The sequence below is a fragment of the Gekko japonicus genome, unplaced genomic scaffold, assembly GCF_001447785.1.
Source record: "Gekko japonicus isolate JY-2015 unplaced genomic scaffold, Gekko_japonicus_V1.1 scaffold1322, whole genome shotgun sequence".
NCBI classification, from domain to species: Eukaryota; Metazoa; Chordata; class Lepidosauria; order Squamata; family Gekkonidae; genus Gekko; species Gekko japonicus.
This window is the reverse complement of record NW_015172044.1, coordinates 109,804-127,811: the sequence shown is the minus strand read 5'-3', so window position 1 is coordinate 127,811 and position 18,008 is coordinate 109,804. Positions and strand designations below refer to the sequence as shown.

Below are 18,008 nucleotides of genomic sequence, written 5' to 3'. Positions count from 1 at the left end.
GAGGCTGCGGTCACACACACTAAACAATCCACTTTCAGTGCAATTTCCTACTGGATTTTGCCAGTTCACATGGTAAAATCCAGTTGGAAAATGCCCTGAAAATTGATTATTTAGTTTGTGTGACTGCAGCCTTTATTTTTCAGACAATAAAACTTAAATGCTCTTCCTTTCATAAGAAGTGACCACTTTATCAATTCTTGCAATAATGGGTTTAAATTATGGGTGGAAAGATCCTGGGTGGATATTTAGGATTTTTTTGTTTACAGTGGCTGATTCTGCACTGGCTTTTCCCTCCGTTGTTTTACCAAACCCAGGTTGGAGCAGAAATTCCCCTCTGCATTGCAGGCTGCTTTCACTTCCTTTGATCTTCGGATTTTATGGTAACCTCCACACTCTACACACTGGAGCTGCAGTGGCTCAAGTGGTTAAGATGCTGAACTGCAGGCTGTGGAAGGTCAGTAGTTCAGTAGTTCGAGACCCAAGTTGCCGCATGACGGAGTGAGCTCCCATCTCTAGTTCCAGCTCCTGCCAACCTAGCAGTTCGAAAGCAAGAAATTGCAAGTAGATAAATAGGGTACCACTTCGGTGGGAAGGTCACAGCGTTCCGTGCACCTTGGTGTTTAGTCATGCCGGCCACATGACCACGGAAACATCTTCGGGCAGCGCTGGCTCTTCGGCTTGGAAATGGAGATGAGCACCGCAACCCTAGAGTCGGATTCGACTGGCTTTCGAGCAAGGGAAACCCTTTACCTTTACCACACTCTATGCCACTTTTTCTTCCTTTGATCGTTGGATTTTATGGTATCTTCTGCATAGATTTATGGCCATTTTATGGCCGTTCAGGAGTGTCTTTCTAGTCAGTAGGGCATTGGCCCAGAGTATTTGAATGTTGTTTTGAGCTGCTCTTTTTTCCTCCCAGGTGAGAAAATGTGGAGTGAACGTTAGATGCAGAATCGCCCTGAATCTCTGTATGCTACTATGCAGACTTCATTGGGACTCTTTAAATGACACCATTCGACTGGGGCCTCTATATGCAGGATGTTCCCTTGAAACTGTTCACATCTTCATAGTCATTTCTGAACTGCAGCACTAGCAATCAGCCTCCCACATGATGCTATTTAAAGTACAGCTGAAATGAACCAGCAAATCAATGTTAAAAAAAAAGCAAACATCAATCAACCACTTAAAAAAAACAACCCTACTTTAAAGCCCTGCTAAGCATTTAACTAATTCCAAAGAGATGGAATAATGAAGCGTTGAAAACCCAAGTATCTGATCTGCAAATTTTTGGGAAGTAAATTCGCATCATATTCAGAACTGTGGGCATATTCGTTCCAGTTAGTTTCTTAACCACCTTGGCCAGGAACGGTAAGTTCAACACTGGGAGGTAGTTGGCCAGGACCAGAGGGTCCAGTTAGGGTTGCCAAGTCGTACATTCATCTGGAGCGGGGAACTCCCGGTTCACTCCCGAAGCGCGCGCCCCCCGCATCCACGTCACCCGGAAGTGACGCAACCACGCTGGGCATGCTGGGGGCGGGGCCACGACCATCTGAGGGAAAACCATAGAGTTTTCCTCGGATGACCGTGGCCCCGCCCCCAGCGTGCCCAGCGTGGTCGCGTCACTTCCGGGTGACGTGCACGTCGCGTACTTTGGGGGTGGGGTTCCCCCCGGGGCCCGATCTGCCGGTGGCAGGGAACGGGCCTCTGGGGTGGGGGTTTCCCCGCCCCCAGGGGGGACTTGGCAAGCCTAGGTCCAGTGTTGATTTTTTTCAGGAGCGGATGGACTACCGCCTCCTTCAGAGCCCGTGGGAAAGTCCCTGTAGACAGAGACAAGTTGATAATTTCCCCCAGAGGGACCCGCAAGCTTTCACTAGCCAGGAAGGGCATGGGTGAAGGAGGCAGGTAGTGGGTCCCACAGCTGCCAGGATCCTGTCGACTTCCTCCCGGGAGAGTCACCTGAAGTGGTCCAATATTGGACCCAAAGACGGACAAGGGGCTTCCGGTTCCCTTACTGCCTCAATTGTGGTCCGGAGGTCATGGCGGAGCATCATCATCTTGTCTGCGAAATAACTCGCAAACGCCTCACAGCCAATAGCCAATTCCCTACTGTTTGGTCTGCCCTGCAGCAGAGTTGTAATAGACCGAATAATTCTAAACAACTGGGCTGGGCATGAGTTTGCAGACGCAATGGAGGTGCGTAGAAATCTTTCTTTGCAGCCTTCACCGCCACCTCATAGGCTTTCGTAAGTGTCCTATAAGATGTTCATGATGCTTCGTTGCGAGCACGCCGCCACCTTCGCTCTAGCCGTCTTAGCTCCCGCTTCATCCTCCGCAGTTCCAAGGTATACCAAGGTACTTCTTTGCTACGAGGGTATAGAGGGTGCCGGGGGGTGATCTCATCAATGGCTTCGGAGAACTGGTGTTCCCAGTCCTCCACCAGCTCATCCAATGGGTCCATTTGGCTCCGCGGGCGAGCATAAATGCACTCACCACCTAAACAGGGGAGGCGCGGTATGTTCAGCCGGACCTTCAGTGCAAAGTGGTCCCATTGGACTACATCTGTAGCCATCAGATCCACATTTATCTCCATCCCAAAAATCAAATCCAGCATGTGGCCTGCTTGATGCATGGGAGTCGATATAAACTGGGAGAGTCCCAGTGCCTCCATGGACAACACTAGGCCCATAGCCTGAGAAGATGCTGCATCATCAGCATGGACAGTGAAGTCTCCCAGGACCAAAAGCCTGAGGTACTCCAATGCCCAACCCAATATAGCATCTAATAGGCCAGACAGGGTATCTGCCGGTGTGTTAGACGGTCGGTACACCAGCCGGATAGCCAAATTCTCCCCGACATCACACACTAGGCCAACACATTCAATGCCCAACATAGTTGGGGCAGGAAGTGACCTGAAGGAACAAAATTCACGGATAAGCAATGCCATGCCCATTTGTTCGAGACTGGTGAAAGACTGAGAACCCAGGTGGGATAAGATTGGTTTTACCTTCCCACACCAATGGTGACAGTTTTACCTTCCCACACCAATGTCTCAGTCACACAAGACAGGTCTACCTGAGACTCCATGAGGTAGTCACAGAATACATCGATCTTATTGTTGATAGACCCGGCATTATAACACCAGTGTCGGAGATGGGTAATTTTTCCTTGCCCCACAACCAACATCTCTCGCAATGGGACATAGGTGGGAAGGAGTCCAAGCATTCCCGTATTTCTGACTTCTTCCATTCCAGTTAGAGGAACAGCCCCTACGCCCACGGCTGTATCTCCCCTGCCCCATCAGCACTGGTATCCCTGGCCCTTGCATGGCCTCCCTTCCTCAGTACTGCCAACCCAAAGACTGCACTCTCCAGCAGCCAGTAGAGGGCTGTGGCCAACCAATTAAACTTAATCAATTATCTAACCAAATACTCCAACATCTCCCTCTATTTAACTAATAGGCTTGCCTTACTGCAGCAAGCAATTGGGTTGGTTAAATTAAACACAAAAACCCAATTTAATTAATTCCAGATATTCTAATCTGATTTAATTAATCAGAATCTTCCAAAACAATCAGTGAGGAAAAATTTAGGCTGGGGACAAATATTAATTATAAACCATTCGTGACCCTCCCTCTACCTCCCCACCCCCATTGAATACCTATTATCTAATACTTGATTAATTAATATATATTAATATCCCATTTAATCAATTTTAATTCATCCAATGTCTCAATGAATCAATTTAAATCTAATTTGCAAACAGATAATAAGTTGGCCTCTTTAAGAGTTCCATGGTAGTATGTCAAACCTCCTTTCAGAACCACAGTGGGGGCCTAACATGATTCTTCAACAGGAGCTAAATGCAATCTACACTGAAAAAGGAGTGATAGGGTGCATTCAGACGCGCCGTTTGATCTGGTGTTGTGATGGTTCAGCAACGAATTTTATATCCACGTTCACACACCCAACATCTGCGCACCATCCCCAGCTGTCGCTTTCCGGCTCAAACCCCCTTTAAACCGGAGTATTTTGCTACCAGGTCCCCAAGTGGTGTTTTCCTGATTCTCCAGTTCTAGCCACACTTTTCTGACGTCTGATCGCTCACACGGTGTTGAGCCACTACCGGTTTAAACCCCCTCCCCGCTCGAAAGCTGCCCGAAGCTTTTCGTCGGCCATTTTTTTTTTAGCGTTGGTGGTGTGTGCATAGGCAGAGCTCCGCCACCGCATTTAGAAAACCGACATTTAAACAGTCACTTGTTTTAGCGTTTAGATGAGTTCGGGATCTCACGGAGGCCATTTTCGGGTCAAACATTTAAAGGGAAGTCTTTTGTTGGAGGGGTTGGATTGATTCACCCTGGTGGTTCTGCGCATGCGCCATGGTAGTTCCCCCCTTCTATGGAGGGGTGCCTATGCGCATGTGCAAACTGAGGAAAAAATTTAAAAACCCACCGACACACGCTCCCGCGCGTCAGTAGTGTAGATGCCGGGGAGCTCTGCGACTGCGTGGTAAAGCGGGATAAGGGAGGTAAGTGTGATAGCAATTATCCAGATCAAATATAATCCGGTCAGAACCGGAGCAGTTTAACCTGCTCTCAGCACGCCATCTGACCGCACCCATACAGACTCATCCATTTGTCAAAACATCTGCATTTGCAAGGGACCTCTTCATTCAGTAGCCAAGAGAAGCCTCTTGCTGCTAATACTGGTGGAGGAAAAGAGGGAAGCGAGTGGCAAACCAGCAGCCCACAGTTGAGTAGGGGGGACTGAACTCCCACCTTTTGCCCTCCTCCTGTGGCTTGTGTGCACTCTCAGTAGGGCCTCCAAAGGTGTAAACACTCAGAGTATAGTGCTGTGGCATGTTAACCACTTAACATCTCCTTGAAAAATAGGATAAAACTAAGCAGCTCCCTGACATATAACTATCTCTGGCAGTGGGAGAAAGAAGCAGACACTGGTTGTTATTGTCAAGGCCATGTAGGAACTTGTACGTCTCCAAACTCTTTAAATGTCTCTGCGTTGTTGGGATATTTTATGGCAAGGCATGGAGAAATTGAATCATATGAACTTGTCAGAGCAAGAAAGCCCTACAGGTTCTGCCACATGTTAATCTCTTGTCTTCCAGGAACTCATTTCAGCACTTCCCTGTGCGGCTTCCCTGGATGCGGTCCTTTCACTGTAACACTGACAGGATCAGGCCTCAGATTAACTCTCAACCGTAACCTACCTCAAAAGGATGCTGTGAAAATAAAATGGAAAAAGGGGAGTGTGTTGTAAACCACTTTGGGTCCCCAACTGGGGAGAAAAGTAGATATAGATGAAATAAATAAAATACAAATGGGATGCATGTGTGTGGGCAGAATAGGTTTTGTTCAAAACTGGACATAATCAGAAGACAGAATAAATGAAAGCATGGCTGTCAGAGTTCAGGTATATGGTGAACTCAGATAAGGGTTTCTTAGAATCAGGATTTAGCACACAAGAGTTTAGGCTGTACTCCCAAGCCTGCCAGCATTAAACACCAAATCCTGGCAAGACCGATGTGCATTTTCCCTCCTTCATTTTTGAATGTTGGTAACATCTAGCTTGATGAAGAGTTCTGATGGACTTGAAAGCTTGCACAATGTTCTGTGTCACCTGTAGGGATGCCAAGTCGAAAATCGTCGGGAGCGGGGGACTCCCGTCCGGCGTCATAGAATTTCCCCCTCGGATGGTTGTGGCTCTGCCCCCAGCGTGCCCGGCGTCATAACGTCACTTCCTGGTGACGCACACACCGGGGTGGGGTTCTCCCCGGGGCCCGATCTGCCGCCGGTGGGGAACGGGCCTCTGGGGCGGGGGTTTCCCCACCCCCCGGGGGGACTTGGCAGCCCTAGTCACCTGGTTGGCTCTAATAAAAGGCATTACATGGATTTTGCTTCTTGTTTTGGATTCTATCTGAGCCAATAACTTTTTTGGACTTCCAGCCGCTAATATTAATGTCTTTATGAAACAAAAATATTGGCACACATAGAGTAAGATAGGGGGTGTTTTTGAAGCATTGCTCCATCAAGGGGAGCAGGATATTTACAGTTCTTGAGAAGTTGTACACACTCAGCTCCTGACGAAAGGCCTGGACAAGCAAGGGGGTGGGAGAGGATGAAGGAGGACGGGACAGGACTGTTTCCTCAGAGAGGGTGTTTGGGCCTGGATCAGGTAGCACATCCCCTGGACAAACAGTAAAGGAGCAGAACAGACTTAGCAGGAGGTCTGTTGGTGACCTGTGCAGGAGAAGAGGGGACATTTGGGTGAAAGCTAAACCAGCCAGTCTGATTTAGCAGTCAGCCTTGCGCAATACTGCAATTCATGCTGTGTCACTGGGACAAGAGGTACAACAATCAATCAAAACAGTGATGCAATATTTGCTTTGGACCTTGTGTGTTTACTGATTTGTACATGAAGAGCCTCAGCGCATAACCTTAGCTCCACAGCAAAAACTATGACGTGCACAAAAGCCATGTTAGGTTTTGGTTAAAGATGTAAAATTTCTGGAAATTTTGAAGCTCGGGAAACCCCCGAAGTTTTTTCTGTTTTTTTCCAGAAAAAAATGGAAATTTTTGGAAAAATTGAAAAATATGCTAAATTAGCACTTCTTTTTTCTTTTCCAGATTGAAAGTCATTCTGTTACTTTAAGAACATAAGATATGACTATGAACATTTTTACTTGGCATTAAATTATCACAACTAGCATATTAAAAATATAGTGTATCCAAACAATTATTACAAACAGAATGCCCGCCCACGTGCAAAAACAAAACTGAAACCTTTTTCTTTTCTTGTGACAACAGCACCTCCTAAAGGAAGACATGCATCTTGTTCTTGCATTGGAGAGTTCATTTTGTAACCTAGGACTTGCTTGTCTTCAGTGCACAGAAATTAGATCAATCTGATACCATACATATTTTTTAGAAATGATTTGGAAAATATCTGAACACCTTGTCTTAAAATATTTTATTCATCATGCTAAAATAAAATGTTCCACAATCAATTTCTTTTCTTGTCTTTTCCCCCAATTTTTCCAATTTTTCGGAAAAAAACAAAAAAGGCTTCAGGGAAAAAAAGGGGGGGAATGGTTCCCCCCCCCCCCGGATTTTTCTGGTTTTTCCCCAGGCCTTCACATCTCTGGTCTTGGTCATACAGAGGGCCTAGGGTTGCCAGGTCTGGGTTGGAAAATACCTGGAGACTTTGGGGGTGGATCCGGGAGAGGGCGGGGTTTGGGGGAGGGGGAGGGGCCTCAGCCACGGAGTCCACCCTCCAAAGCAGCCATTTTCTCCAGGGGAGCTGATCTCTGTCAGCTGGAAATCAGTTGTAAAAGCGGGAGACCCCCCCAGGCCCCACCTGGAGGCTGGCAACCCTAAGAGGGCAAAAGGTGGAAGTTCAGTCCCCCTCTCCCCGCACTCAGCAGTGGGCGCTGACTTGCCACTCCCTTCCTCTTCTCCTCCACCCTTCTCTGCAGTAGCACGAGAGGCTTGCCTGGGCTACTGAATTAGGCGTGTGCCCTGGGCTGTGACTGGGGGAGGGGATTACTCTCTCCATCCTTCAATTGTGTTCAGCTAAAACCACTTTCACAGACTCCACGGCGGCGCTTGTAAAAACGTGTTAAAGCTCATTACATCATTGCTCCTGGGCCTAACTTTCCCATTAGCCCTGGTATTCGATCCGACAATCTGAACCTGTTGGGCAGGATTTAAAAGGCCACTCTGTAATAGAACTACATGTAATCTCCCCGGTTTGCTGGATCGCTCTGTTCAGTGCCCCAACACTCCCCTTGCAAAGACAGCTGGGAGTTGGCCTAGTGCCAGGCTCCCCCCCCACCCCAGTCTACAGTTATCTCCTTTCCCAGCATGCCCTGATACAAAGGGCATGGGGCTCCTGAATCCTAGGCTTGCCAAGTCCCCCCGGGGGGTGGGGAAACCCCCGCCCCAGAGGCCCGTTCTCCGCCGCCGGCGGATCGGGCCCCAGGGGGATCCCCACCCCGACCTGCGTGTCACCCGGAAGTGACGCAACCACACCGGGCACGCTGGGGGCGGGGCCACGGTCATCCGAGGGAAAACTCTATGGTCCCCCGCTGCGGTGCAACACCTGACTTGGCAACCCTACTGAATCCCCTTCTCCACCCCACACATTTTGGACTTCTATTGAGCTTCTCTGCGGTCAGACTTCCCAGTGCTTATTCAGGTTCCCATTGGAGCTGGAGAAAATTAGGTTTTTATTTTCTCCAGTACAAAGAGGAAGAATTGGGAGCTAGTTGAGTTGTGTGACTGCTTTGGGCACAACATCGGCTGAACTCTGAATGTTCTGATTTACTGTGGGGGCTTCCTGCTACCCTTGTGGTGGAAAAAAAATAAATGTCCCTGAGTAGAAGTAGGGGATGCCAACACCGGGCTCGAACATTCCTGGAGATTTGGGGTTGGTGCCTGGAGAGGGCACATTTTGGTGAGGGGAGGGGTTTCGGCAGGGCGTAATACTATAGAGCCCCCCCCTCCAAAGCAACCATTTTCTCCAGGGGAGCTGATCTGTATGGTCTGAAGATCAGTTGTCATGGGAAGTTGGCAACCCTAGCACTGGCAACAGCCATTGTGGGTAAGGCAGCAGCCAAAAAGAAGTGGATTACTTAGTCTCAGGTCTGCCACCAACCTCCATGAAACTCTGGGAAAGTTACTACACTTATCTCAGTGCCCAATTCCCATCCCTTCTTTTGCTCACATCTTGTTCAGTTTAGGGCCTTCTGTCACACTTCAGCTGAAACGCCAGGCAACACTCCCACAAATTATTCCTGGGTCTCAAACAGTCCTGCTGTAATGATTAATACACACAGAAATGGACTTGCGGATTGCAGTAGCAGCTGCCAGCCAAACCGTCCCTAGTGGTATGACTGCCAGACTGTGACCTCAACATGCCCTGTGTACCTTTCAATTTGTCACTGAATTCAGTCGATAAGGCACCTGCAGTTTCTTCTGTGCACTTTCCTCCCCCACCCCTTTTTGTTTGTCCGGATACTGCTTGCACTGCAGAAATCTGGAGAAACCACAGCCGCCTCATCTCCCACTTAAGCAGCCAACTGCTGGTACAGGTGGACTCTCCAGGTGGTAACGCAGCAACCTATGGGGATTACTCCCCCATGCCAGAATCCTCTTCCTACTTAGACCTCCCCCAATCTATATATCTAATTCCGAAGATGCCCCCTGCGTGCGGATACCTAAATCCGCGCATCGGGGGCACCTAGGGGGGAGGGAGATTTTTGTGCACACTTGGTACGGTCCCCAGGTGTGCTCTGCGAACTCCCTCGCCGCTGCCGCTTGGGGGGGGAGAGAGCAGCGAGGCCCGAGCGGCAATCCGCTCGGCCCTCGCTTCGGAGCGGACCCGGGGGGATGGGGGGGGACTTACCTCCTCCTGCTTCTTCCTCCTCTGCCTCCTGTGTGGAGGTTCCTCCCCACCCCGCGAGTATCGCGGGTCCCGCCCCCTTGTAATATAGAATTCTCACCTGGGTCTTACATTTCCTGAGTAATAACGCTGACAAGAGGATAAGAGCCGGACAACTTGAAGAAGAAGAAGAGATTGGATTTATACCCCGCCCTTCACTACTGGAAGGAGTCTCAGAGCAGCTCACAAACTCCTTTCCCTTCTTCTCCCCACAACAGACACCCTGTGAGGTAGGTGGGGCTGAGAGAGCTCTTCACAGAACTGCTCTTTTTCAAGGACAGCTCTAATCAGAACTATGGCTTGCCCAAGGTCATCTGGCAGGTGCAAGTGGAGGAGTGGGGAATCAAACCCGGTTCTCCCAGATTAGAGCCCACGCACTTAACCACGGCACCAAACTTGAGACATTTACCATGGAGATACGGCCCAAAATTGCCTCCCTGTGACATTATCTCGCCACCACAGAAACACCTGATCACTCCTGGTATGGACTGGGGCCACCAAAGTGTGAGTTCTTCCTCCCCCTGCCAGTGGTAGGCAATACCACGGAGTGGAGGAAGGGAAGCTCATCATACAGTGGCCCTGGTCCATGCAAAGCAGGCACTCCTAGGCAATATTACAGCAATGCTGACGAAGCCGTTTTTCACTGGGGGACTAGTTTGGGCAGACATGAAAAGGAGTCTAGTGGCACCTCAAACACTAACAAGATTTTATTCTAGAATAAACTTTGGTAGCCTAGAGTCCACTTTAAACAGAAGTAGGCAATCCTCGCTAGGTAGACCTTTTAGCTCTAGGATGTATAAAAAATAAACAGCAGATTCAAGGGTCACAAAATGTGGGAAGGACAGGGTGAAACGTGATTATTACTTCAAATGTAATCAAGCTAGCTACAGTGGCCATTCACAATAGCAGTAGTTCTCTAATTCCGCTAAGCTACTTGTGCCTCAACAGACATGACCACCCCTCTAGTTTTCAGCAGCCTGCCTTTGGGTCACACAAGGGGGCCCGGGGTTGGTTATCCCTTTGCTGTAGTACTCCTGTTACTCAACTGTAACTTTTAAGACACACTTGGGGTGGGGCCAAGATGGTAAACCAGTGCATTTTCACACTGCGAAGAAGAAGAAGAGATTGGATTTCTACCCCGCACTTCACTACCCAAAGGTGTCTCAGAGCGGCTGACAAACTCCTTTCCCTCCCCCTCCCCAAAAGAGATACCCTGTGAGCAGTGTTCCCTCTAAGCCGAGTTAGTGTGAGCTAGCTCACAGTTCTTTAGCCTCCGGCTCACACCTTTTTGTCTTAGTTCAGGAAGGATGGCTCCAGAGCAAACTGATTGATGCAGTAGCCAAATCTCTCGCTCACAGCTTTAATGCCAGTGGCTCACAAAGCAGAATTTTTGCTCACAAGACCCCACAGCTTAGAGGAAGCATTGCCTGTGAGGTTGGTGGGGCTGAGAGAGCTCTGACAGAAACGGCTCTTTTTCAAGGACAGCTCCTGTCAGAACTACGGCTTGCCCAAGGTCATCCAACCAGGTGCGAGTGGAGGAGTGGGGAATCAAACCCGGTTCTCCCAGATTAGAGTCTGCGCACTTAACCACTGCACCAAACTGGCTCTCCATGTTTAGCCTTAAAAGGTAAAGGTAAAGGTTCCTTTGCTCGAAAGCCAGTCGAATCTGACTCTAGGGTTGTGGTGCTCATCTCCGTTTCAAAGCCAAAGAGCCAGCGCTGTCCAAAGACGTTTCCGTGGTCATGTGGCTGGCATGACTAAACACCAAGGCGCTCGGAAAGCTGTTACCTTCCCACCAAAGTGGTACCTATTTATCTACTTGCAATTTCTTGATTTCGAACTGCTAGGTTGGCAGGAGCTGGAACTAGAGACGGGAGCTCACTCTGTCATGTGCCACACTCGGGTCTCGAACTGCTGAACTACCGACCTTCCACAGCCTGCAGTTCAGCGTCTTAACCACTTGAGCCACCGCAGCTCTGTTTAGCCTTAAGCTCCCTCTATTTGTCTTGTGTCCTCAGGGGCAGCTTATTGTCTGCAGGTCTTCTGCCCCTCGAGTTGCCCTGAGCAACAGTCTCTCACCTGTGACATTCTTGCGTAGCTCATCATCCTGCTCGCGCAAAGTGCGCATCAGCTCAAAAATGCCATTCTCCTCCACCAGTGCCAGCTTGTTTTCAGTGTTGTCATAGATGAGATTGCGCATGGCACCAGTTGCGTGGCGCTGCACCTCCTGGTTGGAGTTGTTGAAAAGCTTCACCAGCTTGGACACAGCTTGGAGGCTGCGAGCCTGGAGTGGCAAGAAGCAGAGAAGTATAGATATATCAGAGACAGAAACAGGAAAGCAGATCCTTGGGCGACGCTCTGCTAATCTTCGTTGCTATGTCACCTAAGGCAATCTGCTTTCCCCCCCAGGTCAGACAACCTCCATTCACATTCAGCAGCTTGGCTCATCTGAACTGTCTTAATTTGTCTATGATGTCCATGGGCCTGTAGGCCACCCTGAGATTGCTTCGGTGGGGAGGGCGGGGTATAAATAAATAATAAATAATAAAAAACTGTCATTTAACTTAAGGAACATTTTATTGGGAGCATTTGGCTGTACAATCTCAGGAGAATATATAGTTGACCAGAGAGAAGTACTACTGGACATGTGATTACACTGGAGGTTGCATTTGTATTTTTGTATTTCTTTTCTTTGCCCAGTGGTTAAACTTTGGAACAATTGGTTTCTGGTCTTTACTTCATATTTTGTATATGTATGATTGTATATCAGCCAACATGATCTGTATTAGACCTCTGAGGAAGGCATATAAAGGCCGAAACGCGTTAGGTCTATCTCATCAGCCCTTGTATGTTTTTATATTTGTATTTGAGGTTTGAATGGGCCCTTATTTGTTATTTTAATCTGTGTTTAATAAATACATATATATTTTTGTATGTTTCATAATTAGATTTTTAGAGTTGGCCCTCTTCTATTCTTGACTAACCTTTTTAGGTTCTGAATTCTAGGTTTTAGGTTCAGTTTTTTCCCCTTCCCCCCCTTTTTTGTCCATGCGATTGACGCTACATTCTCTTCAATGAGACACACTAGTGACTAAACTTGCAAATAGTGTTGGTCCCTTTGGGATCCAGGCTCTGGATCCCTTCCAGTCCCGCTTCCGCCCTGGTCATGGGACGGAGACCACGCTGGTCGCCCTCATGGATGACCTCTGGAGACTCTTGGACTGAGGTGGGCCGGCGCTGCCATTGCTCTTAGATCTGACAGCAGCGTTTGACATGGTCAACTGTGACCTGTTGACCTACGGCCTCGCCTATTGGCTTGAACTAAATTTCCATCCACTTGTTACTCTCAGACAACTTTCAATCCAAATGGCTGAGAGCAGTTCATAAGAAATTATATGAGCTTGATTCCCCCCCCCCCCAAGTGGTACCTATTTATCTACTTGCAATGTCTTGCTTTCGAACTGCTAGGTTGGCAGGAGCTGGAACTAGAGATGGGAGCTCACTCCATCATGCGGCAACCCGGGTCTCAAACTGCTGAACTACCGACCTTCCACAGCCTGCAGTTCAGCGTCTTAACCACTTGCCCTAAACGGCCTGGGACCAGCATATTTGCGGGACTGCCTTTCCCCCTATGTGCCCCGGAGAGCCTTGCGCTCGGTAGAGCAACACCTCCTGGTGATCCCTGGCCTGAGAGATGTCCACTTAGCCTCAACCAGGGCCAGGGCTTTTTCGGCTGGTGGAACACGTCCCCACTCGAGATCAGGGCTCTGCGAGATCTATCACAGTTCTGCAGGGCCTGAAAAATGGAGTTGTTCCGGCAGGCCTTTGGGTGAGGTGGCGGACGTTAAACCCTCTCAGCCTCCCCTGCCTCTTGGTAGCTGCCCAGTGCCTCCTAGATACTGTCTACCATCTGTGGGGCACTATGTTCTAGGTACCTCCCACCATCGGATTAAAACCTATTATGAATCAAGCTATCTACCCTTGCCTGTTAAAATGCCACATGAGGCGCTGGATTCCTTGTGTTTAATGCCATCTTGTTTTAATTGCTTAACTGTTTCGCTTTTTATATCTTGGTTCTTATGGTTTTTATTACGTTTTGAGTTTTTATTATGTTGTATGTTGTGATGCAAGTTGAACAAATAAAATAAAGAATAAAAATAAATAAAATAATAAAATGAATTATGGGTGGGGGCCACAGCTCAGTGCTGGGCATGTGCTTCATACACAGAAGGGACAACACCCCCCGGAACCTCTAGTTAACAGATGTTGGGAATGGCTCTGGAACTCTGATGTTGACAGTCAAGATAGGTGACGACATAAGAACATAAGAGACGCCAATGTTGGATCAGGCCAAAGGCCCATCCAGTCCAACACTCTGTGTCACACAGTGGCCAGAAATACCAGGTGCCATCAGGAGGTCCACCAGTGGGGCCAGGACATTAGAAGCCCTCCCACTGTTGGCCCCCCCAAGCCCAAGATGACAGAGCATCACTTGCACCAGAGCCCCTATCTATACCTTGTGGCTAATAGCCACTGATGGACCTCTGCTCCATATGCCTATCTAATCCCCTTTTGAAGCCGTCCATGCTTGTAGCCGCCACCACTTCCTGAGATTCGAGCTGTATGGACCAAAGGTCTAATTCATTACACGGCAGCTTCCTTATTCCTGTCTGCTTCTATCCTCCTCACCTGTTTCTTGGCATCAGTGTCACTATAGCATTTGTGCTGGATGTAGGCAGCCCCAAGGACTTGCAGGTTGGGGTCACTGGCCATCAGGTACTTCACCGCAGAGGGAAGGTCAATGTCATCAAACCTGAAAATCAAAGTGGAGCGAAAGAGGACATGATGCAGGGCCCTGTAAATATTGCACTGTTTTTTTTAAAAATCCAGATCCCCATTATTCAAACCTACATATATTTATTTTGCCCAATTAAAATACACAAGGACCTCGGCCACATGTGCCGGAAAACGTGGGGGCGTGCGTGGCTATCTGCGCTGTCGCATTCTGATCCACCATTATGCGATCAGATGTAATGGCGGCGCACTGGGGTTTCGTCCTTCGGTGCGCGCTGCAAAGAGGACGGCCTGAGGGAATAGGCGCGCACCGGCGCGATCACACCGAATGAGACCGTCTGCAGCCCGTGGCAAACCATTTGCTAGTAGAGCTTTGCAGATACTTTTTAACTGCACATCTTCGGCGGCACGCCACAGGCTGGCCATGGCTGCACTACGCTTGCCAGATGTTGCAGTGTGATCGCGCCCCGAAAATCCACCCAGCATTCGTGCCTTTTGCGTGGCAAATTTTCCGTGTGACCAGGGACAAGGAGTCTCTAATTTTGTGGCAGTTCTGAAGTGGTGTGCTAAAGGGAGGAGGGGCAATCTCAGAAATTTGGTTTCGCTGACCAGGGAGCAGAAAACGAGACATGCGAGAAGCGTAACGAGGTCCTGCACAACACTAAAGTCTACTGAATTATTATTATCATAAGCCTTATGCAGATTTCTGAAACTTTGCTCTTCTGTTCTTCCATTGTCAGCATTTCCCCCTACAGTTTTGTTTCTCAAAGGAAACCAGAGATTTCCAGACTGCAAAACTCCAAAATGACTCACAGATTCTGTGCAGAACAACGTTTGAATCCAGTGGCTACCAACATGGCTGCCCACTAGATTCTGTGCGGTTTGTGAACCAATGCATCACACAACCCTGAATATGTCCCTGGGGCTCTTTTTGTAGCAGGAACTGAATGAGGGCAGGAAGCGGGGTGGCCGGAAGCAGGGGGCGGGGCTTCGTCGTGTGCCCCGCCCCCTGCACCTCACCCGGGGGAACTGTGTTCCCCCGCGTTCCCCCCCAAAATGACCTCTGTTATAAGCCTTATGCAGATTTCTGAAACTTTGCTCTTCTGTTCTTCCATTTTCAGCATTTCCCCCTACAGTTTTGTTTCTCAAAGGAAACCAGAGATTTCCAGACTGAAAAACTCCAAAATGACTTACAGATTCTGTGCAGAACAACGTTTGAATCTAGTGGCTACCAACATGGCTACCCACTAGATTCTGTGCACTTTGTGAACCAATGCATCATACAACCCTGCCTGCATATTATTTCTGAAAGAAAAGCATTCCCAGCATCAGAAATCACAGGAAAAGGTGAGGTCGATTATATACAAATATAATATTTTACCAGATACATGGAGTCAACCTCATGTCACTAACAAATGAGCACGCAGGAGCTGCCACCGTTTCTCAGCTCTGACCTCAGTGTTACATTACAACATCCTAACAAACAGCTTGTAAAATGACGATGTACAGGCCCAACTGTTTTCCTTGCAGTACTGTATCCTGTGCTAGGCTTCTCTCTCTACCTTGCCGCTATAGCAATAGCAAATTCCCCAGAGTGACAGCATTTCCCCAGTCATGTGGAGCAGCAACAAGTGGGAATTGAGGTCCTGCTTCAAACACCAGGCTAGTAACCAGCCTGGAAAGTACAAACATTTCCCAAGATTGTCTTCCACACAGGGACAGGTTGGTTTCCGGTTTCGGCTCCTCGCCCAGCAGGTGCGCACCGGCGAGCTCCGTACGGTGTGGCCTGTTCCACGGTGGCCAGGAGGGGATCCAGCTGTGCCGGTTTCCCCCTGGGCCCCCCGTAGAGGATCCCTCAACCATGGGGTTCAAGTAGTGCCGCTCCCGAGGTGCAATGCCAAGGGATTGAGGCACACTTTGCCCCGAAGGTCCTACTGCCATGGCGCCATCATGTTATCTAGAGGCGCACACCGGTCAAGCATTCAGGAGTTTTAGCAAAAAACACACAGGGACAGGTTTATGTGCTGTTGATGTGGCTGCAGATGCAGCAGCAACAGGACTTCCACATGGCAGGTTTTCCCCCCGTTTCCCTTCCCCAATCCCCCAAAAGTGTCCACCACCTTTCCCCTGTGCCATGAGGGTTTTTGCATTATTTTAAAATTGGCACTAGAATGCTGACTTAGAATACTGATATACTACTGCACCAATAGGAGTAGCAGTTTCTCTGAATTCTCAGGTTTCATTTATGGAAAAAGAAAGTCTCTAGCTTCCTCTCTTGTGGAGTGTCCTCTCTTGTAGCTACACCTATTGGTAGAATGTATATATCAATACAACAATGTTCTAGTACTAATTTTAAAAAAATAAAAAGTCCCCCCCCCCCCAGGCAGGAAGAGGAAATATGGCTGTCGCAGGAACAGGGTCAAGGAAAATGGCTGCCATGTGAGTCAGAAAATCTTAATTTTCCCACCCACAGCAGCCACCGCTGCTGCAATCTTTCCCAAAACTTTGGATCAAAGCAGGTTTGAGAAAGACAAGGAAAAAAGCTGGGAAACTATCAGAGGTGCACAAATGTACCACGATGCTTTGGAGAAACAGGGAAAAACCCACTCCCCCAAAGCACTGAAATTGGGGCAGATAACACATGTGGAAGACACCTATGTTCCTAGAGGAAAGCCTCAAATTGTCTCTCGTTCCTTGGAGGCACCGATTGGAAATACAGCAACATCCCTCCTCCAATACATTAATCATAGGACACTTACCCACCAGAAAAGGACTGTTGAGTCATGAGTGAGTTGTGACCATCATACATATCAATGGCACGCAGGTCTTGCAAATGGTGGTTGGAATCAGCCAAGCTACGCACAGAAGGGGCACGCGAACTGCGTTCCACTACACCTGCGTAGGAGTTCCCAACGCCCCCTTGGGAAGACTGGACCGCACTGAAGGAGCCAGTGCTCAGGCGGGAGCGGTTATTGCTTTGGAAACGCTGCAAGGTGCGCATGGCTGGTGCACGGATGACAGTCCTGTTTGGGGGGCCATCCACACCATCCATCCAGTTGATGGGCCCCTTCATGCCAGCATTAGATCCAGCACTCATCTGCCTTTCAAAGGTGTAGGATTTGGTGAAGTTGCCACCCCCCCTGTTTTTGTAGACCAATGGATCCATCTGCTCAGACATGAGGCTGTAGCGGTCATCTATGCCCCCAGGACTGACTGGCCCATCTGCCAAGCGCAGGGAACGGAGGGACATCGTGTCGTAGTTATGATGGGCCCGATAGTTTCGTTCGTGGAAGGAGTTGGGGCGTGAAGTAGAGTTGGCAGCTTGAGACAGGGTGTAATTCATGCCATAATTCAGGCCCTTAGGCCCCACACCATTGCTGACAGAGGCCATCCTCCTGTTGGGTCTGAGGTCCACTGCTGAGCGGGAGGACCAGTTAGTAGACTTCATGGTGTTGTAACCTTTCTTTGTCTGATACATCTGCAGGATGCAAGAAGAAGAGAGCGCAGAAATAAAGCAGTGGAAATACGTCCTGGTTTGCCACACCTTTCCTGATTCGTGTGCAACAGAGGTCATTTTGGGGGGAATCACGGGGGATCGCAGTTCCCCCAGGTGAGGTACGGCGGGGCGGGACACACGACGAAGCCCCACCCCCTGCTTCCGGCCGCCCCGCTTCCGGCCCTCATTCAGCCAGGAGGAGGCAGGAGAAGAAGGAGGGTAAGTTGCTTCCTCCCCACCTCTCCCCACCCCTGCCTGCCTGG

General features: G+C 49.0%; 1 protein-coding gene across 1 annotated transcript in view; it reads right to left on the bottom strand.

The window, feature by feature from the left end:
- Positions 1-18,008, bottom strand: part of PKP3 (plakophilin 3) — a 126,291-nt gene that overhangs the window by 16,874 nt on the left and 91,409 nt on the right. Inside the window, exons 4-6 of the mRNA XM_015420707.1 lie at positions 17,009-17,727; positions 14,145-14,268; positions 11,535-11,739 (exon numbers count right to left, since the gene is read on the bottom strand). Coding sequence (XP_015276193.1) covers positions 11,535-11,739; positions 14,145-14,268; positions 17,009-17,727 — 1,048 coding nt within the window. The remainder of the gene's footprint in view (positions 1-11,534; positions 11,740-14,144; positions 14,269-17,008; positions 17,728-18,008) is intronic.